The sequence below is a fragment of the Prunus avium genome, chromosome 6 (genome assembly GCF_965620075.1).
Source record: "Prunus avium chromosome 6, drPruAviu1.hap1.1, whole genome shotgun sequence".
Classification (NCBI taxonomy): Eukaryota; Viridiplantae; Streptophyta; class Magnoliopsida; order Rosales; family Rosaceae; genus Prunus; species Prunus avium.
The window spans coordinates 6894744-6919200 of record NC_142289.1 but is presented as its reverse complement, the minus strand read 5'-3'; the positions used below and the strand labels follow the sequence as shown (position 1 = coordinate 6919200).

General features: G+C 37.9%; 5 protein-coding genes across 6 annotated transcripts; 1 reads left to right on the top strand and 4 right to left on the bottom strand.

The window, feature by feature from the left end:
* The first annotated feature begins 272 nt into the window (after nt 1-272).
* LOC110766496 (GRAS family transcription factor) lies at nt 273-3603 on the top strand. Its single transcript, XM_088255274.1, has 3 exons — nt 273-425; nt 717-3160; nt 3277-3603. The coding sequence occupies exon 2, from the start codon at nt 823-825 to the stop codon at nt 3073-3075; it is 2253 nt and encodes a 750-aa protein (XP_088111400.1). The 5' UTR covers nt 273-425; nt 717-822; the 3' UTR covers nt 3076-3160; nt 3277-3603.
* A 415-nt stretch (nt 3604-4018) lies between these two features.
* LOC110766497 (membrane protein insertion efficiency factor) lies at nt 4019-4958 on the bottom strand. The gene is made up of 4 exons (XM_021969840.2): nt 4712-4958; nt 4564-4623; nt 4269-4409; nt 4019-4162 (listed from the first exon to the last, which is right to left on the bottom strand). Exons 1-4 carry the CDS (start codon nt 4899-4901, stop codon nt 4101-4103), a joined length of 453 nt encoding a protein of 150 aa, XP_021825532.1. The 5' UTR covers nt 4902-4958; the 3' UTR covers nt 4019-4100.
* Nucleotides 4959-6607: 1649 nt separating this feature from the next.
* Nucleotides 6608-9572, bottom strand: LOC110766540 (NAD(P)-binding Rossmann-fold superfamily protein). The gene is made up of 7 exons (XM_021969877.2): nt 9029-9572; nt 8213-8481; nt 8058-8094; nt 7850-7947; nt 7653-7714; nt 7093-7216; nt 6608-6925 (listed from the first exon to the last, which is right to left on the bottom strand). Exons 1-7 carry the CDS (start codon nt 9309-9311, stop codon nt 6806-6808), a joined length of 993 nt encoding a protein of 330 aa, XP_021825569.1. The 5' UTR covers nt 9312-9572; the 3' UTR covers nt 6608-6805.
* Nucleotides 9573-10670: 1098 nt separating this feature from the next.
* On the bottom strand, nt 10671-13388 carry LOC110766539 (Haloacid dehalogenase-like hydrolase (HAD) superfamily protein). Its single transcript, XM_021969875.2, has 9 exons — nt 13227-13388; nt 12363-12437; nt 12210-12275; nt 12008-12105; nt 11875-11912; nt 11693-11780; nt 11261-11590; nt 11111-11176; nt 10671-10988 (listed from the first exon to the last, which is right to left on the bottom strand). The coding sequence occupies exons 2-9, from the start codon at nt 12421-12423 to the stop codon at nt 10836-10838; spliced, it is 900 nt and encodes a 299-aa protein (XP_021825567.1). The 5' UTR covers nt 12424-12437; nt 13227-13388; the 3' UTR covers nt 10671-10835.
* Nucleotides 13389-19409: 6021 nt separating this feature from the next.
* On the bottom strand, nt 19410-24294 carry LOC110766500 (ATP-dependent zinc metalloprotease FTSH 10, mitochondrial-like). Of its 2 annotated transcripts, XM_021969842.2 has the most exons (8): nt 23970-24293; nt 23644-23878; nt 23467-23538; nt 23234-23364; nt 22202-22678; nt 21314-22081; nt 20956-21183; nt 19410-20021 (listed from the first exon to the last, which is right to left on the bottom strand). In XM_021969842.2, the coding sequence occupies exons 1-8, from the start codon at nt 24027-24029 to the stop codon at nt 19542-19544; spliced, it is 2451 nt and encodes an 816-aa protein (XP_021825534.2). In that variant the 5' UTR covers nt 24030-24293; the 3' UTR covers nt 19410-19541. The 2 variants fall into 2 exon arrangements, with proteins under 2 accessions (XP_021825534.2, XP_088111336.1); XM_088255210.1 differs by lacking the exon at nt 23467-23538 and having other exon boundaries at nt 23970-24294.
* Between the last annotated feature and the right edge of the window lie 163 nt (nt 24295-24457).

Here is a 24457-nt window from a genome sequence, read left to right as displayed (position 1 = left end):
GTATCAAAGCCAGGTTGCGGGCCCGTACTGCCACGTGATGAGCGGGTCCCCGTTTGGCCCCGCGCGATGGGTGAGTCCCTACATGGCTCCACGTGGTTACCGATGTGGATTTCCACGTGTGACCCATAAAAATAGGGTCTCACGTGCGGGGGAGTGTTGGAACTCAAGACATTTTGTGATAAAACTCCACACCTAAGGATTGTGCAGGTGGGAAGACAAGATGAAACCGGTTCGTCTGATAATATGGACAGGCCATACCCGGTGAAAACTTGAAATCAACGGCTGGTGTTCGTCTAATAACCCAAAAAGACAACCTTAAAAACTTGAAAGAACTGAGCTCTCCTCTGAGTGTTCCATCTCTCTGCTCGCTCTGCTTCTCTCTTCTGCAATCTCTCTGTGAGCTTCAGGCTTAGCTCTACTCAGAGGTAAGCTTTTGATATTTTGTGGTTTGACATAACCCAAGTAGATTAGAGGTTTTGTTTGTTGTAGCATTCTATTTCTGTTCATAGTTGACCTTCATATTGAATTAACTAATTATATTTTTATAATTGAGAAAAGCTACCTGTTTCAAATGATTTTTCTCTGATTATGCTGTGAAATTTTGGTGTTTCTTGTTGTTTAAGATGCTTTAGTTTGTGAATTTTTGAAGTTTGAAGGTTTGTAGATGTACTTGTGGAGGTTTCCATTTTCATTTTGGTATTTTAATGGTTTTTTAGGTTGAAGAAGGAAACTAATTTGGAAGGAAATTCTGCAGCTTTTTTGGATTTGGGTTCTCTCTCCTAGTTGGGTTTCTATAGAGACTGTAGAGTAATTACAAAGTTCATGACAATGGATCGTCGTCTTAGGGCCTTCTCTGATTCTTTCAATGGAGTCCAATTAGGTAACCGAGTTTTACCCATTCTTTCACATCCGAACATCGTGGCCCGATCCCAATTCGATAGTAATACCTTCTTAGATAATAATTATAGGGAATTTAATTACCCTCAACCCGTTCTTACCCCGAATAATGTATCTTCAAACGCAAGTGTGAGCCCCGAGGAAGATTCTCAGGAAGATTGTGACTTTTCGGATGTAGTCTTGAAATACATAAACCAGATGCTTATGGAAGAAGACTTGGAGGACAAGACTTGCATGCTTCAAGAGTCTTTGGAACTTCAAGCGGCTGAGAAGTCATTCTATGAGGTCCTTGGAAAGAAATATCCCCCTTCTCCAGAGCTACACCGGGATTATGCCTTTCAATATGGTGAGAGCCCAGGGGATAGTTTTTCTGGAACTGGGAGCAACTATATCACGAGTACTTGTAACAGTGGTGGCTATTTCGTCGACAATACCTTGATTCAAAGTCCAGTTGGAAATTTGTCTCAGTTAAAGGGTCTTCCAGCTTATAGCATTTCTCAATCACCTTATGGCTCTTCAACTAGGGTCAGTAGCCTGAATGGGCAGGTGGACTCTCCTAGTAGTCTTCATATGCCAGATTTGAATACCGAGAGCCAATCTGTTTGGCAGTTCAAGAAGGGGGTTGAGGAGGCTAGTAGATTTCTTCCTGGTGAGACTAAGTTGGTTGTTAACCTGGAGGCAAATGGGCTGTCAGCTCAAGCGCCAAAGGTCGGGACCAATGGTGAAGTTGTCAAGGTGGAGAAAAAGGATGAAGGAGAATATTCTCCTTGTGGATCAAGGGGAAGGAAGAATCTGTATAGGGAGGATGACGATGTAGAGGAATCAAGGAGTAGCAAGCAAGCAGCTGTTTCTACTGAATCTACTCTGCGGTCGGAGATGTTTGATACTGTATTGCTTTGTAGCACAGGGGAGGGTCTGGAGCGCTTGGAATCTCTTCGCGAGGCCTTGCAGAATGGAATGAGCAAAAGCGTGCCACAGAATGGGCAATCCAAAGGATCAAATGGAGGGAAAGGTCGTGGTAAGAAACAAACTGGTAAAAAGGAGGTGGTGGATTTGAGAACCCTCCTAATCAGTTGTGCACAAGCAGTTGCAGCTGATGATCATAGGAGCGCAAATGAACTGCTAAAGAAGGTGAGACAGCATTCTTCTCCTTTTGGAGATGGGACTCAGAGACTTGCTCATTGCCTTGCTGATGGCCTTGAGGCACGCTTGGCTGGTACTGGTAGCCAGATTTATAAAGCCCTTGTTAGCAAAAGAACCTCTGCTGCTGATGTCTTGAAAGCTTACCATCTATTACTTGCTGCATCCCCATTTAAGAAGATATCTAATTTTGTTTCAAACAAGACAATAATGAATCTAGCACAAAATGCGACAAGGGTCCATGTCATAGATTTCGGTATCCTTTATGGTTTCCAATGGCCCACCCTTATTCAACGTATCTCCTGGAGGGATGGTGGACCTCCAAGGCTTCGGATTACTGGAATCGAATTTCCCCAACCAGGATTTCGGCCAGCTGAGCGAGTTGAGGAAACAGGACGTCGTTTGGCAGCTTATGCTGAGAAGTTCAACGTGCCATTTGAGTACAATGCAATTGCAAAGAACTGGGATACCATTAAACTTGAGGAACTCAAGATTGACAGGGATGAGGTTCTTGTTGTGAACTTTTTATATCGGGGCAAGAACTTGCTTGATGAAAGTGTGGTTGTGGACAGTCCAAGAAACAGGGTTCTTGATTTGATAAGGAGAATTAATCCAGACCTTTTCATCCATGGAATTGTTAACGGGGCGTTCAATGCCCCCTTCTTCGTTACCAGGTTCCGGGAGGCATTGTTTCATTTTTCTTCACTGTTTGATATGCTTGAAACTGTTGTACCCCGTGAGGACCGGGAGAGGATGTTAATTGAGGCAGAAATCTTTGGCAGGGAGGCATTAAATGTTATAGCTTGTGAAGGATGGGAGCGGGTGGAAAGGCCAGAAACATACAAACAATGGCAAGTCCGTAACTTGAGGGCTGGGTTTGTGCAACTACCTTTAGACCGATGGCTTGTGAAGAGGGCAGGTGAGAAAGTGAGATCTGGTTACCACAAGGATTTTGTCATTGATGAAGATAGCCGCTGGCTGTTGCAGGGATGGAAGGGACGAACTGTCTATGCCCTTTCTACTTGGAAACCTGCTTAAGAAACTTCAAAAGGCACAGTTATTAGTGCTTGTATTCTGCTTCTTAGCCCTTCGGCATTCAACAAAGATACTGGAGCAATTCAAGGTAATTGTGTTGCTTGATTTAAGTTTTTGTTATCTTTTATTCTCTCTCTCTCTCTCTCTCTCTCTCTCTCTCTCTTCTTGTTATTGCCCTCCTCACATTTGTTGATAATCTGGCAGGTAAAAAGGGTAGCTGACTTTCACTGTTGATGGTTAATTATGGATCATGCATTATAAGAGATGGTCATTGGTGTTGTGCTTTGTCCCCCTGTAGAGAGTCTTGAAGTCTTGAAGAATTTTGTAACACTTCCCTTCAGCAAGGTAAAACTTTGTCACCATGTTCACAATCTTTGTTCAATTTAAGAAGCAGAACAGAAAACTGTGCAGTTTCATACCAGTTGTGTTTTTATGGAAGAAATTCTCTCTCTCTCTCTCTAACACAATTATACTATTCGTTGTAATTGGGATTTCCCTTCTTTTTTAGCTTAAGTGGCTTTTTAAAAACAATCTTACCCACTTCCTTAAAAGATTTAAACTTTTCTGAAATACCATATTCTTTTTGGCTCAAGTCATACTCCGCCGGAGGCATCTGGAGTTGGCCTGCTTATAGAATTTGGTATCTGAGTCTGACTACCACCATAGAAATGGAATTTGATTCGCCAGGCAAGGCAATACAAGACAAAGCACAAAAGAAACAGGTCTTTGGGATCAAATGCAAAACTGCTTCTTCATTGGATTGGAAGGACCAGTACATGAGTCCCACTATCTATTAATTTATGCCCATTTAAAACATACTTCAACCTGGTACTAAATTGTCGGAGCAAATCATATTTTATGGATGATAAACAGGTACTTAACGACTTTAATCATGTTGTGGGGGCAGCAGGACCATAAAATAATGTAATGTAGGCTCAACGTCTCATAAGGCTTTTAACGGTTAAGAGCATTCATTCATGTACCGACCAAAGATTTTAATCTTATACAGGGAATATGGCATAATTCATCTATTCTTCTTCAGGCAAACTTGTCTCGTCGAACCATTGAGGAGGATCATATCCAGTGCCACCTAAAAATGAGAAACGAACAATTCACATAAATTTAAAAACCCAAAAGAATTTAAAGGAAAAAAAAAAAAAAAAAAACCCAGCAAAATTAAGAATGTGTTTAATTACCAAGGGGATTACAACGACAGATTCGCCAAGCTGTCAAGACAGAACCTTTTGCAAATCCATATTTCTTGTAAGCTTGCATTGAGTACTCACTGCAGGTTGGGACATACCGGCAACTATTCAGCAACAGAGGTGAGATTTCCCCTGCACTTTCACAAATTTGCTTAATTTAGTCATAACCCACCGTTATTATTACTAATTAACAGTCAATGACTTTCTTAATCACGTTTAAATTAACGATAAGTAATAATTAAAAGCAACTCCCAGAGAAAGAAGAAGAAAAAAAAAGGATGCTTACTTTTGTAGAATTTGAGCACACATAATGCAGCTTTAACTCCCAAATTGTCCACTTCCTTATCTGCTTACAAGCGAACTGCTTGGTGAGCATTTTCAGTATGTACGGAAATTGAGAGAGAGAGAGAGAGAGAGAGAGAGAGAGAGAGAACCTTGTGGATTGTTCGGGTCGGATTCTGTGTCTCCATTCAGTCCATTGATTATGGGGCGACGGCGAGCCCTCCAGGCATGGGATTGATTGGGGTTAATTTTGCGGGAATTGAAGCTAGGGTTTTGCGATTGGGATTGGACAGTTATAGCCAGAGGTTTATGGTAGTTAACCAACATAACAACAACCGCCATCTTCAGCTGCGCTTCGACTCGAGCGCGCCTTATGATATTTTCTCACCCTTTTTGTTCCGGCTACGGCGTCGTTTTGCATGTTTATTAAATTATTATTTGCACCACGTTTCCTTTTTGCACCACTTTATCATATCACTAGCGCCTAGCGCCTAGGCGGCGCCTAAGCCGATTTTCCGAACCATCGCCACTTATTAGAGCTGCTCAAGTCAGGCATCGACCCAGAGCCCACATAACTGCCCCAAAAAGCAATTTATCCATTTACTAGCGCCTAGCGTGCCTAGGCGCCGCCTAGCCGATGCAGAGTAAACTTCCAATCCATCCATTACTGAAAAACTAAAGAGAAAAAAGAAACAATAATAAAGGAAAATACAATGGGTTTTATCCTCTACTTTTTTTTTTCCTTTCTTTGAATATAAATTTTTTATCAGCTGTTTTTTATTTTTCTTTCAGGGGTATTTGTGACCAATGTTTATTTATAAAGCCTTTTCGCCTCGCTTTACAATAGTAGAGATACATAAAATAAAACTGCACTTCAGGGTTTTCATCACACTTGATTTTTATCCCATATAGAAAATCAATGTCTCACAATCACCGTGGATAGAACAGTGCTTGGTTTGGTTGATTATGAGTAATTTCCGGGTGAGACCATAACACCGCCACTTGATGTTACACTCCATTCACGATAATGAGCATTTGAATTATTATTAGGGCACTTCCAGTAGTCAAACCCTTGCCATGGCAATGGGGGGCTAGGGTTGATACTATTCACATGAATAGTATCTGCCCTTGCAAAAAGTAAGTTGCACTTCCAGCAGTTGCCATGGCAAAAGGCAAGTACTATTCAATTTTTTGTTTTTTTTCACAAATTTGTTTACCTAAACAATTAATTTGGACAATATTTTCATATGAGATTTTGTGATAAAATATTCTGATAAGATTTTTAGATAAGATTGTCAGTTTCAAATTTCAGATAAATTTTTGTTTCAAATTTCATCTCATTACCCAGTATGGGATTATGACTAATTTGGACTCAACACTCACACAACAAGACATCTTCCATAATACTCCATGCCCCTCCGGTTTCTTGAGAAAAATCCATAATGCTAGAGACAAATTAAACTTGAAAGTGAAAAAAATTTATAGTAGAAAGTGAAAAAATTATTGAGTAGAAAGTGAATAATAATTGGAGAAGGAAAAGATGTATGAGGATTTGTTGTTAAAAGTGAAGAGTAGGGATTGGTATTTATAGAAAAAAAAATCAAGTATTTTTTGGGGTTTTTAAAATAAATTTTTACGAATTTTTTTCATAATTTTTTGCCTTGAAAAATTCCAGACCATTGGATTGGATGACAAAACGAATCGGAAGGACCAGAACACGCCACGTGGCATAGAGCGGTTGGCGGAAAGCTGACGCGCGCATCAAATTTTTTTTAACGTTGGCGCGTGCTTCAAACCCACCTGCTGACATCACACTGGCGTCAGCAATGACATCAACTGCGCCTTCAGGCTCGCGCTCGGGCTCCCCTTGCCTTCGGGCCAGCCCAAGCTCGTGGACCCCACGAATTGCCCAGGCCAGCCTGTTGCTGGAACTTGATTTTGGGCTCTTCCCCCCAGCCCGAGCCCTAGGGGGCTGCTGGAAGTGGCCTTAGACAAGCTCAGGCAACCCAAATAAGATGCTAGACGACCATATAAAACTAGGGGATGCATACTCTTTAACATTGTTTCACTGATAAACATCTTAATATGCTAGTTTATTTTCTGCCATTCTTTCCCAGGAAAAAAAATACACCCATAAAGGGAAATCTTCTCTTTGGCATTACAATCCAAAACTGAAAGTAGATGTTCTAAAATAAAACTTGATAGGATATAATATTATTCCCAGACCAACAAGGTATCTGAGAAAATCAGAACCGAGTAGTGATCTGCGAAAATAGCGCCTTGAAATCCTTGGTTGGTGTCCCAGTTCCCTCGGGCTTTGAGGCCAAATCAAATGCTTTAAACTTGGCCTCCTCAAACTGTAGTGCCTGATCAAATTAAAGAGGCATACAAAAAGCAAGGAAATTAGTAGAATGTACCACCATTGACCAAAAAACAGATACTGCACAACCCGAAGACCCATGCAAGCTTCGAGGTAAGAAGAGAAAAATGAAACTGGGAAACTGTTTATTTGCACAGCCCCTACACACAATACCTGAATGCAGACTTCTGCAACATCAGCTCTGGCAATGGTTCTTGTTTCTGTCTTCAGAAGCTCATCATCCTTTCCAATCAGTAGTTCACGGATACCGCCTTCTTTATCTTGCAGGCCTCCAGCCCTAATTCATTAATAGTGGTCTAGATTAATTGGATAGTTAAAGAGAATAACAAGAAGTATCAGTTGTATGATGACTAGTTTCCAGCATTGCTAGTTTCAACAATTTAGTGATTTGAATTTCTATTGTACACTTGACTGATGCACATACCACACAACTAGTTCTATAAGTTTTAGCATCTGCAGCTATAAGGGGTCACAGAAAGAAAGGATTGTGTAGGTTTTTAAAAGTTAGAGTGCCATTTTGTTGAAGAATAAAAACCCAATGCTAAGTAGCATAAACAACACTTAGGCTTCCTAATTTTTCATTTGTGAGGTTTAAGTTCATATTAATACTACAAATTTTCTGTAACAGTAGTAAGGAAACCAGCCAATGATGTTACAAAGTCCATTAATTACGAATATATTGCTTGAATAAGTATGAATATAAGTAGACCAACCTTATGATTGTGTATGGAACACCAGAGTCAGCCAAATACTGCTCAGCCTTCCTCTTCCAAACCTGTATAGCGAACATATTGCACATCACTTTTATAATTAACTTATAAGAAGGAAGGAATAAATCAAAGTGAAATTCCATTTCTACAAACAGAACGCTGAAAAGGAGGTAACTCAAATGTAGAAAGGAATTACTGACCAATATATTCCCATTACCCAAGCTATTGAGGGGATTATTAATATCTGTTCCACCCATAGAACCAACTAACACAATTTGCTTCACTCCCGCAGCCTTAGCTGTTAACATTCATCATATAAATCAAAATGGGATTTACCATACAATTCACAAAGTACAAGCCAAATAGACCATGTTTTGAATAAATGGAAAGAAGGATAAAAATTCTCACCAGCATCTATTTGGTTTTTCTGTCCAATCCAATCAACCTAAGATTGAAAACCATATATTAAAACAAGGAGGAAAAACTACAACTAAAAAAATAAATATTTTTCTACAACCACATAATACTGTGATTCTAAAAATCATAAAAATGAAGGCACATACCTGTTCAGGATATGACCCATCTTCAAAATAGAATTCAGGCCTCCCACCTTTGGTTGGATCAAATCCAGGTTTCATCTTTGGCACAGCACTTGTAAGGATAACGAGAGCATCAATGCCTTGAATTGCAGGTAGAATGCTGTTGGCATCCCTTATATCTCCAGTAAAAATATCATCTGCTCCACCAATGCTCTCTTTGCTCTCTTCTGTCCTAACCAGACCCCTAGCAACATACTGGTCTGCCTCCTTTAACTTCTGATAAACTATTTTACCTGCCAAGAATCCCCCAATAATGCATTTCAATTACAAACTCTTACTTTAACATAAGGGCATGAAAAGTCCTCTCCGACATTCATTGCCATAGATGTTGAGTAACAACTCAAAATAAACGCAGCCACAATCACAAAACACACTTTCATCACTATAGATGCTGAGTTTTTTTTTTTTTGGTCAACGCCATAGATGCTGTGCTGAGTAACAACTTAAAATAAACACATTCACAACAATAAAACACACGGGCATCACCCCATTCAATCACACATGCTTCTCCACGCAAACACCCCCAATTATCTATTACACTTACATTTCTGCCCACTCTCATTGACCCACCACAAATCTCACACCCTAAATACTAAATACACATCTTCTAATGCTTTTTACCAAAAAGCTTTCTAATTTATCGAGTCTATGACTCACTGAGCCCAACAATAAACCATCCAAAATTCAGACCAAATCCATATAAACAAGTGAACCCAACCCCCAACAAAACTTACTTTCAACAATTAACAAAAAATAGGGAGGGAGAGAGAGAGGGAGTACCAGTTCTACCACCAGCTCCAGTGACAAGGACTGTGCTTGGACCCAAATCCGCCATCGCCTTTGTGACCACTCCTACACTCCTAAAACCCTTTCTCACCCTTCTCTCGACAAACAAGGATGAAGCAGAAAATGAAGTCGAATAATGAAAAGAAAGGCTCGAACTTTCTGGATGTGCCACCCAACTACATTTATGACATTGACGGACGCTGCGACTGTTGCTAAATCTACAATTATTATTTGAGATCGCCAAGGGGACACGTGGTGCCACTGCCACCGTTGCCATTTCTGATGAGACCAAAACTTAGTTTTACGGACCAGTTTCCATACACCCACTCAGTCACAATTGCAATTTTGCAACCAGCTCAGCGAGACTGACAGAGAGAGAAGGCTTCGTTCTTCGCTGGTGGCCGTTAATGCACCGACTTAGTTGGTTGGTTGGTTTTCTCTTCTACAGTTCTACCTAATGCCTTATCTCTTTGCCACTGGATATGAGTCATGACAGGGCCATAGCCCATTATCCATAATTTAAGTTGTGTTTAGAGAAATAATGATCAAATGATCAAATGGGTTTTATTTACTTTCTTAGCAGAAGATAAAAGTTACAAACTTTACCGAAAACAACCATGTCCACAGCTCATAGCTCTGTCTGTATGGCCATAGCCCATAACCCATATCGCATAATTTCCTTTAACTTATGTTAGAGAAAAATTATCAAATGATCAAATGGGGTTTATTTACTTTCTTAGCAGAATTTGAAAGTTACAAACTTTCCCAAAAAAAACCATGTCCACAGGTCACAGTTCTGTCCGTTTGTATGGCTCGTGTTTCACACAGCTCTAACTATCACAATCTAATTTTCTGCAGTAAATTATAGCCACACAATCTAATTGCCACTGTTATGCTTGGATCTGAAGGGATCTGTTTATTTCTCTCCCAAAAAAACAAAAAAATACAAGAACTGGGTTGCTTTCCAACCTAGCAAGTAATCAAGGCTAGCTGATGAAAAAAGGATGCTTTTTTCAAACTGTTCACAGCTATACATGACAAAAGGGCAGCCAATCGCCTTTTCTTCCTACTTGGGTTAATTGGGATTCATGTGATTTGCAGTCAATGATGCCAAAGCAAGTGTCCTGCTACTGTCTCGAGACTCTTCTAGACTATGATATCACTAGGCCTAAAACAGTAAAGGGCATATTATAATCACCTATGATCTTGGACATATCATTTTCCCACTGTTTCTTGCGCATCAATCATGCTACGCATTTGAATTCTTAATTTTATGTGTTCCAGCCAGTATGTCCCTTTCATTACAAATGTCGACATAATTACGTACACACACCACACACCTTAATAATATTATTATTATTATATATCTCGCGTGATTAGCATGAAGCTCCCTATTAATAATTGCAATCGCAATCATATTCTGACTCCCTTGACAAAGGCAGAGGAGTAAGAGGTACGTGATTAGAAAAATCACGATGGTGTGGTATACGTTAATGTTATGTTATTAAATTGATTGATTATGTCAATTGTTATTTGAATGTTTCTAATCATGACAGTGCGATATAAGTTAATGTTATTTTATTAAATTTATTAATTAGGAGGATTGTTACATGAATATTCGTTCAGATTTACAATGTGAAAACATAAATTATATATTTTATTATGAATAAGAGGGAATCACAATGAGACAAGGAAAATGGGATATTTTTTTTTTTTTTAAATGATGAGGAAAATGGGATTGTAAGATCCCACAAACATGATTTCTTTCCTCATACAAACTTAGTGCTTGCTGGCACAAAACCTAAGCTGTGACTGATGTCTCCACTGCAACCTTCCCAGAGTAACGAACTTCAGATTTCATTTCAACCTCCCAAAGCTCTGGCAGTGCTTCCCTGAGGTTGTGAATGCTTTCTAGTGCATAATCTGCGCCTTTAACTCTCTGGGATGTCCCAATCTGTACATATTCAATAGTGACAAAATGAATGGCATTATTAGTAATTTAGATTGTCTGTTGGTCTTTGCTGGCAATGAATAAGGGCCAGTATTTGTGGTATAAAAAAGTTTCCAATATCTTACCAGCACAGTTTGAAGTCCCACTCTTTTGCCAGCTTGTATGTTGCGGACACTATCTTCAAAGAACAGCTGCCAGAGCCAAAAATAAACTAAGTAACTAAATCTAAAACCCCTGCAGATTTTCAAAACCTTAGAGAGAGTTTGTTATCTTACTGTTCTCTGAGGATCAATGTTGGCTATCTTGAGAGCCCGTTCTATGGCGGCTTCTGATGGTTTGCACACAATTGGTGTTTTGGGTAATTTGGAAGTGGGGTTTTGTTGAGCAAAATGGCCAATGATGTCAAATATTTGAGAGCTGCTGGTTGTTGTTGCAGGAACTTCAGCTGCAGGTCCCACAAACTCAATGTCATCTTCATCATCAGAGACAATGCTTTTGTGAGTAGGATTGAGGGTCTCAAAGCAAATAATCCCTTCAAAACAGTCCTCCAATCCAAGCCTGCTCAGTGCTTTAGCAGCATGGACCTTGTCCGCATTTGTGAATATCTATTTCACATAAACAAAAATAAACAAAAAGAGTTAGCACAAAGAAGAAAGTTTATAACCTTTGGCCTTTACTAGGCTTTCATATGGTAACAAGATGCTTACGATTTTCCGATAAGGCAGGTTCAGCAGAAGGTTCCTCAAAACCGGGTCGGGTTTTATGTTCTCATAAGGTAATCTTCCATGGACAAAACTGTTACATAGGAAAGCAAGACGTTAATAATCCTTCAAGACCAATAATACAACAAAATATAAAAGAATGAAGAGATCGAAGTGTTTCCCAGTACCTGTGATATTCATCATAGTCAAAGTCATAGCCAATTGCCTGAAAAGGAGAAACCCCAAAGTTATACATAATTCAACAAGAAGTTCAGCAGTAAATAAAAATGCAAAAAACATGGGGAAGTATATAAAAAGTACCCTGAGACCAGCCATTGTAGTTCCATAATTCTTGTACAGCAGGTTACCCAATTCAGGGATTATGCTCCTCTCAATGCCAAGCTTTTCAACCATATAATCTGAAAAGAAACAGGGCACCAAAAATATAAATTTACTGATATGATAAATGCAAAATGAGAAAAATAAATGTGAATTTCAGGGCCTAACAAGAACACAAATTTACCTTCTATATTGTTTCTGCATGCTGTAGCAATCCCAGTACTGTAGGGATACAGTGTGTCATCTAGATCTGCAAAAGTTCAAACAAGTGGTCAAGATGATTGCTTTACAAGGCAACTCAGATTGACACAAAAATTTCCAAAAGCAAAAGGCTTACCAAACAGAAGGCAATCGTATTTGGTTCTCTGAGCTGGCCTGTATCGGTCGTCGAATTCCATTTCGATCAAGAAACCTTCAGCAGACGACAAAAAGAAGTGAACACTAAGTTCCATGATAGCTTAAACCCACACAAGCTTATATCAAATTTCATTTTGATTCTCAAACTGAACTTTTTCATGGCTGATATAAAATAATAATAAAAAATAGTGGCCCCTATTGACTCAGATTACCACCAAAAGAAGAAAAGGGTCTTCAGAAGGGGAACCATCTGAGGCCAAAACCAAGAATCTTGGTTGGATAAGGCTCTTAGTTTTCTGAATGGACAATCCACAAACCCTACTATAAATTGAATGATGAAGAGGGGGACCAATGGCTTTATGGGGTTTTAAATTTAGATAATAAACCTAGTAAAAGGTGTATTTACTTTATAAGATCAGCTGTCCACATATGATGCATAGATTAATGCATAAAGCTACAATCAAAGTTAAGTTAAGCAAAGTTTCATGTGATATATGAAGCAGTTTCCACACTGTATCTTAACTTTAGGGAACAAGAACAACTCATTGGAAAAGCTTTCCAAGTAGAACTATAAAGAATCATATGTTTAATTTGGATCAAGAAACAAAAGTATTTGTGTCCATTGGATGAGCCTCAAAGTACTCAATTTGATATGATCATCACAGAACCAAAACTTTTGTGCAAAGTGGATATATATTCATATGAAATGAACCACTTTGCTGATATTAAGATGATGATTGATGAAAACCCAAATCTTCATAACAAAGATTGGAAATGCTAGAGAAAGCCAGAAGCAATAACATTTGAAGATACCATTGGATCAAAAGATTAACATTTGACTTACCAGAATAAAATGCCAAAACCAAATTGACTGACTAAGAGAGAGAAGCAGAAGGGAGGAAAGAAAGAAAGAAAGAAAGAGAGTTTCTTTCTTGCAAGGAGAGAACTCTGGGAGAGAAAGCAATGCTAAAGGTGTTGAACAATGAAGGAGTGGGAGGAGGAATGAGAGAAGCAGAGGTGGGTTTAAATAGGCAAACCGTTGTTTAATTTCCCACGAGTTTCAATATTTTAAAATGATTTTAAACCATATTTTTTATCTCAATCACGTTCAGTTAATTTTAAAACTCATAGAAAAATAACAGGAAATGAGAGAAGAAGGTAACAGGAAAATGCCAACCTGGTTTCCAAGGTTGAAAAGGTTGAACCAAGTGTTGTATTGTGTGGAATCTCTTTGTCCACAAATTTCCAGTTTTGCCACCACCTCTCCACCCCTTTCTCTCATGGTCCAAGTTTACCCTCATAGTCTTTTCAAAATTCCACAAATACCCCTGAATTTGAAATCCAGTGTTAAGTTGTTTGTTTTGAAAACAAGTGGATGCCAGAAATTGGTGCCAGCCATTATGACAAGGTACATAATATGGTAATATGCTAAGACGCTATGCTTATGCTTGTCGAGGAGGAGAGTTAGCTAAATGCCTAATTTGGGAAAAATATTATAGTTGCTTACAACTTACAACTCTACTCAATAGGATCATAATTATTGTTATCTGATGTTTTTTTTTCCTTCTATAAGGTAATATATATATACAGAGTTGTAACTAATAGTTGTGTAATATCTGTAACAAATTATTGGTATTACAAGGGGTTCGTAGATCAGTTGATTAAGAGTATTTATCCCTGTATCCGACTTCGAGGTCCTTGATTTAGGGTATGTTTGGTCTGGTTTAAATCCTGAACCAATTAATCTATGAGAAAAACTTGGTTGCAATTGGAATATCGTTATTTTGCTATTTTCGGTCAATAACGATATGTCATGTAAAAAAGTTATCACGCATATCATAATATTATTAGTCAAAAATAGCAAAATAGTGTTATTTCCGTTTCATGCAAGTGTTTTAAAAATCTAGACGCTTCTGGACGCACACAAGTTGCATCTAGGTGGAAGGATATATATATATTCTTATAACTGAGACCAGCTAAAATGAGCTTTATTAAGTAAGTAAGGACAAAAATCAGCATATGGGATGGTCTCTTTCATTCTCCACTTAAACTCATCACAGCAAAGCTTTTACCTAATCAAACTGGCCTTACAATAATGAGCCTGGACACATGTCATGGCAGATGTGAATTTAATCTTACTTTTCTTACTTTCCTTTTCCCTGGAAAACAGAAAGTAAAGTTCCAGAAGGCAAATCAAAGCACCAAGGAAGTGTAAAGATAAGTTTAGGTCAATCATAAAACTGATATTTTATGCATGTCAACAATGATTGAGGGTGTGTTCTTATTGTCAGATTCTTGTATTTTATCTCTGTTATTAATGAATTTCTAATTTATTTTTTAAAAAACAATGATTGAGGGTGTTAATTCACTGCTAATAAGTTACTTTAAAAAAAAAAAATTAATACATGGGGTTTGTTTGTTGATTGATTGATTTATTTATGTTGAAAATTGAAGTTAGCTGAACTTTCACCGTTGTCATTGTGGGAATACATATAGCAATGACAGTTATAAAGTAACACATTTTCCATGCCCCAGAAATATTAATATTTTGAACCTCCTCTCCTCCCTAGGCCTAGCTAACTTTAAAGTTTAAAGCAAACCCATTATTAATTATGTCATTCAGATGATGAACACCCACCTGGTCTTGCACTGCATATAAATATAAACAACTCAATAGCAGCTAAATTCAGTGGACTTTGGAAGAGAAGCCTGTCTCTTTTATTGATTGTATATGAATTGTAAACAAAAGCTTTTGAGGGCCTAACCTCCATAATTGGAGGGATCCCGTCAAATAACTTCATTGATTTTGTTGGTCTTAATTAGATGCCTTAATGATTTTTAATTTGTCTAATTTTTTGCAAGAATGATATATGAATGAAGACTTGAAAAATAGACTGTTTGGATCGTTGAAAACAAATTTATAAAGTACCCTAAATATGTTCATTTGAGGAGTCAATATATATATATATATATATATATCATTACTATCCATAATATACATAATTGCATGAATAATTGTTGAGAACCCTTTAAATAATACAGGTGTCACTAGAATATAGAAGATATACATGATCAATTTAGAATACTTTACATGCACCTTGCTTACTTGCCAACGCAAGATATATTGGTGATCTAGCTAATCTTTTGCTTCCATCAAATTCATCAAAATTAGTATATAAAAAAATCTACGATGCATGACATCAATAAAACGTTTTCTAAATTGGCCTTATCGGAATATTTTTTTATGTGGTGTGTGTGTGTAGACAGATATCTCAGATTATAATAGAAGGGCTTATAATTGAAGCCTGTGCCGCCACTATACAAATAAAGTGCAAATGACACATGAGCCTCGTTTTATTTATTGCAGAGAGGAAATGATTGGAGGCCAAATATTACAGATTTAGGGAAAAGTACAAGAGAATTAGATGAAAATGGCTGGAAGTTGGAACAGGAAAATGGGTAGACGCTTGTTTAGTCATCCTTTCCCATTCACCATATCCTTAAAATAAAGGGTAAGATAGCTACTTATATGAAGAAAAAATAAAAATTATGCTAGCATTGGTCGTTTAGGGCGTACAATTTTAAATAGGTGTGTTAACGACAGATATGCTAGGCAGTGCTAAAATAACAATGGCGGTGGCTAGCCCTAGATGGGTCTTATGAAAGAACCATTTCTGACTCCTTCCCCTCAATTATTTGAACTACCTGGGCTGGCCGTGACCATGACCATGACCCTCCCTCTTGTATTGTTGTTATTACTGCTAATATACTATGATTTATAATAGTATTATGTTTTGGACTCCTTGCCTCCAGTTGGTGAAGTTGTTTAGGGGAAAGCAACAGCAACGGAGAGTTGTAAGAATCATGATCTGGCGGTCAATATTTTACTGTTACATTGGTTTTTATTTATGCAGTCGATCTAGGAGTTGTTGGGATTTTCAGATTTTTTTTTAGCTTAAAGTCAAACACGGTTCAGATCAGAGGGTGTTTTGTTCCTTAACATATAATTAGAGTTCAGATATTTTAATTTAGCCTCTTCTCTTCTATCTCGTGACAAGCGTGGCAATGGCAATGTTGAAGGGCACAATACATTGAGATTAGTACAGTGCATGAACGTACAAACCCAATAATGGTAGCATCTGCAAAATATCTTGGTCTAGCTCTTGGATTAATTGGCCTTATACATCCATCATAGATTCACATGCAAAGTTTTGTACGGCAAGGCCTCCCATTTCCAAACTAGTTTATTGTTTTGTTCAAAGTAAAAATAAAACAAAATAAACAAAGAGTTTAATATTTGATTGAACAAGAGAATTTCTTTTGCAGAATTGAGAAGTGACATCGGGGTCAAATTTTTACCAAATATATTTAGGCAATTGGAAGAGCTGCTTAGCATAATCACAACCAATCTGGATGGAGTGTTTTTGTTGTATTTTGCTCTTGAATAGCCTAATTATTGTCTCTTTCTCCATTAGATGAACGGAGCTAGACGTAGACAACTAGCCTACTTAATTTCAAAGCGGTAGTTTTCTCTTATATCATACAGAGTCGTATTATTATCTTAATAAAAAAATTCAAAATTTTGGGTTTTTATTAAATATTGTGAGAGAAATTATATATATAACCAGACGCATCATAAGAATTTCTGATGATATAGAGATCCGAATGTGAAAACAAACTCAAACTTGTGATTGCTTTTGTATGACCAATTCACCATATAATAACAAAATAAATTCAGTTGAGGTAGGATTGGTTCCATTAAAAAATTATTAATAAGAAGAAACTTTCTACTCTAATAAACAATGAAAGTTTTAAACATTAAAAAAAACACACTATCAAATAAGAAGAAAAACCCATTTATTTAATCCTCCAATAATTGTTGGGAATTTGAGAGGAAGTGCCCAACTTTTATAGTTGGGGTTTGGTAGATCACATAATCAAATATATGTTGGGCAATTTCGAGCATAATGTTGTGCACGTCGCAAACCATAGGATGTGCTTCAACATGATAATGACTATAAGGATTTTGAACCATTCAATTTCCCTCAACATAACCATCATTTAGTCCTAGATGTGATTATCTTTCCTATAGGTGCTCTCTAATAAGGTTAAGGGTGTGATTCTACGTCACAAATTCGACCAGCTAAATCAGCTATAATAATTGATGTAACAAGTGCACGATAAATTATATATGTATTGATGCATCGCATATTACTCATTCAAATTGGTTACAATAATTGATGTAATAAATACGCGATGAGTTAGGTATACTTTGATGCATAAAGTACCATGTGATGTCAAATTGTGAGATAAGACATTACTAGCCCCTCAAATTATTGGTGATGAATTATCTAAGCAGCCTTGTTTGCTTTCCAACAAGGAGGCCATTAGTGTTTGGATTTCGACGAAGCCTTTCTTAGGCACAAAGGGAAACTAGTCTTGTCTATTATGATTCTCTAGGTAGCCAATCAACGGCCTACTATCTATCTTCAAAATCCCAAGAAAATGGAAAGCCCCACACAACAGCTATCATGCATATGTACTAGTTCTACTTGGGTGGTTCTCACAAAACACATATGCAGAATTTTATATATTTTTATTGAGGTCAAATGTGCCTGCCTACTGCTAATGCTCCTTATTAGGAATGCAATTAGCCTCTCAGCGTCCCAGTCCCAACAATGCGTATGCTAGTTGTTGCATGATCCAAATCATAATCACATTTAGGAAACTAATTAATCAATTCATTTGAATTGAAACTTGGGTTAATCATTTTATTAGTCCCTAAACTTAGACCCGATGTGCATTTGAGTCCCTCAATTTCCAAAATCTTTCACGTGGTCTTTCAACTTCAGTTTCGTTAGGGCAAATGGTATTGCCGTTAATTTTGTTAACTTTTCTGTTAAATGCAGGGGTAAAATGGTATATTTGTATTAAATTGATTAAAATATGAATAAAAAATTAAAATTAAACTCTCTCTCCCTCTATCTTGATTTCTACTCCATCCAAACTTGATTTTACTTATTTATTTATTTTTTGATTTTCTTTTATTGTTATTTTAAAGATTTGATTTTTTAATCATTTTATTTTATTGTTTTAAAATAAAAATATCATTTTGTCCTTGCATTTAATTGACGGTAGGACCATTTGTCCTAGGAAAGTGAAGTTGAAGGACCACGAGAACGATTTTGGAAACTGAGTGACTCAAATGCACATCGAATCTAAGTTCAGGGACTAATAAAACGATTAACTCTAGTTTTTTTTTTTTATACTGTTGAGAGGTCCAAAGTAGAAGGGTAAAACAGCTGTATGAGGCAGTTGGCTTTGTATGTGAGCTCAACATCACAATCTAGATGTAAAGTCGGTTCCCCCAACCCAAGTAATTTAGAAAAGAGCATTCGTTCATTTCCCACTAAATAAAGGAGAAAGCAACAAAGTCCTATATGGTCAGAATCATCATGTATTCACAATGAAAGATGCTTCGAAAATGACTGTCCTTTCATTCCAAAGAAAAGAACAAAGCTAAACCGAACAAAATGCACTACCGCCTATCGCTCCTCCTCCATGAAACATTACACCAATTTCTTCCATGACCAAAGGCCATGCCTAGATTCTATGTCTCAAGTCTTAAACCTTAAGTCTTAAGCCACTAACCAAGCTATATTAGTCACAAATCTCACGTCATAAGCTTTAAACTATGAGCTTCGAGGCCCAAGGTTTTAAGCCAAGGACTATAGGTCGATTTTCAGGCCTTCCACGAACCATGAGTATAAGGCATTGGGTCATGGTGATTAAGGTTGAGTCATCGAGACTTGATCTGAAGCTTAGGGTTGAAGAAACTTTTCTTTTGATTTTAATTATTCTCAGGATTGCCAGAGTTTGAATGCCTTCTTTAGATTTATAATTTTATTGTTGTACAAACGAGACCCAAAAAAAAGAGACAGGGAGTATTGAGTGTGGGATTAAAACTCTGCATCTCTAGAGCTATACTGTACGGCTTTATAAAAATTAAAAAAAACAAGAAATCGTATGCGGGAAAGCAGATGATATACCTAATATGTTATTTGGATATACAAGACTTTTACAATCAGTTCTAACAAAGGAGCCAGTCTTTCAACAAATATCATTTTATATGAGCAAAAATCCCCATTGAATCAATCAACTATGCAGGCACAACATCCGGTTGAATGGGTGGCGACCGACCATCATCCACATTCCCACCCTCAGTGGTCTCTTTAGGCTCCTTATCTTCTTCTTGGAACCCTTCCTTGAATCTGTCATAGTTTGTGGGCTCATTTGACTTAAATGGGCGCTCTCCCAATACTCGAACCAAGTCATCTTGGTGAAGGACCTCCTTTTCCAGCAACAGCTCTGCGATCTGTCCTACTTGCTCTTTGTGCTCCTCTATCAGCTCAATGGTGCGGACATATGCTTTGGCCACCCATTCTCTAACTTCACTGTCAATTATTGCACCGGTCTTGCTGCTGTAGGGCTTGGCCATCTCAAATGCATCATCCCTTTGAGGAAAAGAAAGAAGACCCACCTTGTCGCTGAAGCCATACACTGCAACTTGGGCATAAGTCATTTTGGTCACTTTCTCCAAGTCATTCTGTGCTCCAGTAGAAATCTTCCCCAACAATACCTACTCCAAGAGTATCGCAGCAGTTGGTGACTCAATAAAAGTCAGCTGATAAATTCTCAAACATTGCAAAGATGCCTTTCGTTTTAGAATTAAAATGTCGTGCCATCATAGCAATGCCACGACTTCAACTTTCTAGGTACAGAAGCCTCATCATGCGAAACCAGCCACAATTTTTTGTCTCTATCAAATAGCAGACTAAGATGTATAGTCAAAGATTTTAGACACGTTTTCTATATTCTGTTCAATCCAAGGATTGCATTAACAAATCTTACTCAATAACCGATGGGCATCCACAAACAGATTATTGCACCACATACACATACATGCACACTAATGGAAGAGTTGTTGACGATTCGAGAATGTGAACACCTTTCTATGTAAAGATTCAAAAGGAAATAAATTCAAGAACAGAGAAGCTTTGAACCCTCGGTTTTGAGAGCTACAAATGGTCCCTCAATGTGATTTTGTAAATGTCACCCTTTGAGTCTACAGCATTGTGCTTGATCATTTTATGATAATTATTGTTAAATAAAACAAGGCTACAGTCACAAACTACTTGAACATTACAGCACAACTGGAGTCATTACTTATCAATCATTTCATGGAAAAGATTTAAAGAACAAAATACATCATATACTTTCGGCATTCACTATTAAAAGTTTATGGTTGTTTGGTTGCCAAGATGGCTTTCTCAGAAATTTAAACAACTTCATGTTTCAGTTGCATTCGCCATATTTGAATTGAACGAGTGATATACCATGCTAAAGTGCCTTTCTAACTTTCTAGAGTTGAAGCTAAACCCTAAATAAGTAAGTCTCAATGAGGAAGGAGGGATGGTGGGAGCATATAAGCTTCATTCTTTAATAAATCTAATCATATGATTCATATCACGACTTACTCATTCAGAAACTTTGGGAAAGAAAGAGAGCTTTACCTGCTCAGCAGCTCGACCACCAAGGGTCATGCATGTCATGTCAAAAAGCTGCTCTTTGGTCATAAGAAGATTTTCATTGGGAACATACTGAGCAAACCCCAATGCTGCAGTACCACGAGGAACAATAGTTACTTTAAGCAAAGGCTCTGCATGTTCCAGGAACCAACCAGCAACAGCATGACCAGATTCATGGTAAGCAACAGTCCGTCTTTCCAGCTTGCTTACTACCTGCATAAAGAAACCAGTAAAGCTTTAAATATCTCGGTAGCTCCATACAAAACCTTTATAAAACTCAGTAATCTTTGAGTCATAAAGAAGTCAACAGCTACGCAGAATGTCATGCAGTGGCAACAGATACCTTGTTCTTCTTCTCTAGACCACCTATCACCCTGTCTATAGCTGCCTCAAAATGTTTCATGGTGATCTTTGGGCTCTCATTCCTTGCAGCAATCAAGGCAGCTTCGTTGCAGACATTTGCTATGTCTGCTCCAGCAAATCCAGGAGTGAGAGCAGCAAGTCTCTCTGAGTAATATGATGGTTCCAAATCCAACTTGAGCCTGTTCAGATATATTTGAAAAATCTGGTTACGACCTTTGATGTCTGGTTTATCAATAGTAATTTGACGGTCAAACCGACCAGGCCTCAAGAGCGCTTTATCTAGAATATCTGGCCTATTGGTGCCAGCAAGTACAACAACTCCAGCAGTGGTTCCAAATCCATCCATTTCCACAAGTAATTGATTGAGAGTACTTTCACGCTCGTCGTGGCCACCTGAAAAGCCTCCACGCCCTCTAGCTCGGCCAATTGCATCAATCTCATCAATAAATACTATACTGGGTGCGCATTGTCTTGCCTCTTGAAATAAGCTTCGAACCCTTGATGGCCCAACACCAACAAACATTTCCATAAAATCTGAACCAGATATAGATAGAAAAGGCACCCCAGATTCACCTGCAGTTGCCTTTGCAAGAAGCGTCTTTCCTGTTCCAGGAGGGCCAACAAGAAGAGCACCTTTTGGAATTTTTGCTCCCAACTCCTCGTATTTCTTAGGGTTCTTTAGAAAGTGCACAAACTCCATTATTTCTTGCTTAGCCTCATCACAGCCAGCTACATCTTTAAAAAAAACCTGAAACATAATGTGGACATGAATGTAATTGTTGTAAATAATTCAGTTTAGGTTTCACTTTATTACTAAGACAAGAAATATGATGAAGGCAAACACAAGTAAATGAAATGCAGACTTAACCTTGTTTTTGGCATTCTTATCCAATTTCGTGATCTGCGCTTTCCCTATATTGAATATTCCTCGGCCACCTTTTCCACCTGGACCACCAATGCTAGGCATTTTTCGGCTCATAAACCAAAGGGCTCCCAGAAGCAACGCCGTTGGCCCATACCTCATCAACTCTTGGAACCAATTTATTTGGGATACATAAATTACAGGAACAAAATCATGACGGTCAAACCCTAAAGCTTCTTGGGCTTCCTCCAACTTTTCCTCAAAAGATTCAACACTCCCTATGTTAAAATAATATTTATACTGGGTTGTATTTCCTCCTGAGGAAGAACCATCAGCAGGGCCCTTTACAGCATCATCGCCACTCTGATTCTTATCATGTGGGGAGCTCCTTACATACACTTTTGCAAGTGATTTGTTTGCAACTTCAATGTGATCCACCAACCCAGGTTCAAGTAGCTTGTTTTTAAATTCTTGGAAACTTATCTGGGAAATATACCAATCAGCTTAAACAGAAATAATTAAAGAAAATCAGATAAAATTTCTCCACAGTTGTAGGGGGAAATGCAAAACCACTAGTATTAATATCATAAATCCTTAATCTTTAACAAACTATAGCATCAAATGATCCTCTAAGCAGTTTTTCAGATAACATAACAGCATGAAATGGCTAGGTTACTAGAACTTGTTTGGCATCGCCTACAAGATGCTAGTTCATACTCACTGTGTTGAAGAAATACTATATGCATAATACTTATGCTTTCTGACATGAATGCAACAGAATAGAATTTATCTAAAATGCACGGAAGCCTGCAAACCATATGAATCTTTCTAAGTCCCAAGTGCAGAAATCCTCAGCAGTATATAAAGGTGAACATAATGCAACAACATTTCGTTAGCACCAACAAGAAGAATGCATGAAGATGCCAACAAAACAAATGTTATCTAGCATAAGAAAATATACTGTAATTCACATACACAGCGACCTTAACCAACCTATCCATCTATTCAACAACTAGTTGCTGTAATCATATTGATTACCTCCTTCGCTTGTTGAGGATTAAGTAATAATGATGTGAAAACGAAGCCAAGGAACATAATAGGACCGATAATCTGATGCCAAGGAATAAAAAGTTCCCGGGTATTCCCCTGATCACCTGCATTTGAGCCCTCTGAAGAAAACTGAAACTAATGAGTACAGTAAAATAATGTTGCACTCACTCAAAACACATTAATGGAAAAAAAAAACTACAAATACTAAATATGTGAAACACCTTTGGACCCGGATTTCTGCCCATCCCCTTTTGGAATTTCCTTCTTATTTTTTGGATAATAATTTTCATAATCTGAAAGAATAAACAATTGTAAAATCCATACATAAATACATTAAGCTAAGCATCAAATGTATAAAATCAAACATTTTTCTTTAACGTTTGGGCAGAGAACCTTACTTTTCTTCTCGTGCCCTTGGCTGGAGAAGAAGCGACGAATTCTAGGGTTTGTGAGAAAAGACTTAAAATTCGACAAGTACGTATTAGAGACGAGCTGCTTCCCAGCTCCATTATAAGTCAAATATCCCCTCAGAAGCCCTAGCTCGCCATCAACGCCTGAAATGCACGCATTTCCGAGTGGCACCGTTTCGTGCAGAAATGTAGTCCTTCCGTTGTAAGTACCCGAAATCACGTTCTACACAGCGAAATATCAAACTTCATCAACCAACAAGAAATAAATTTAGCAATGATAGTTATAAAAATAAGGGTTTTTGTGATATTATCACTCTTTTGAATTTGGAACGAGCCGAGTGGGAAAGCGAGCGTCCGATGCTTGAGAAAACCATTGTATCAAGCCTTGACGATCGTATCGGGTAGAAAACGGTGCTTTTGAAACCCTAGAGAGAGCTTTGCGGGTCTGTTTGGTTTCCGAGAAAAATTCAGGTGCGAAAATTTGATAGGGCTGGAAAGAAAGAGAGAGCGAACGAGGGGTTACCGGAATTAGGATGGTGTGGGACTGAAGGAGCAGAGGCGGAGAAAGGGAACGAATTCGTGCCCAGAATCAGAAACCGCCTTCTTTATTATTGAATTACCAATTCACCCTTGGTTACGGGACATGGGGTATGAAATTAGTGAGGTTACTTTTGTCAATATGTAATGCTTCATCGAGTTTTGGAGCCTGAAGATGGTACCAAATTACCAATATGCACCCGGTTAGTTTGGTCACCTTGCTCCCGTGTTAACAGAATTATAATTTTAAAAAATAGAAAAATAT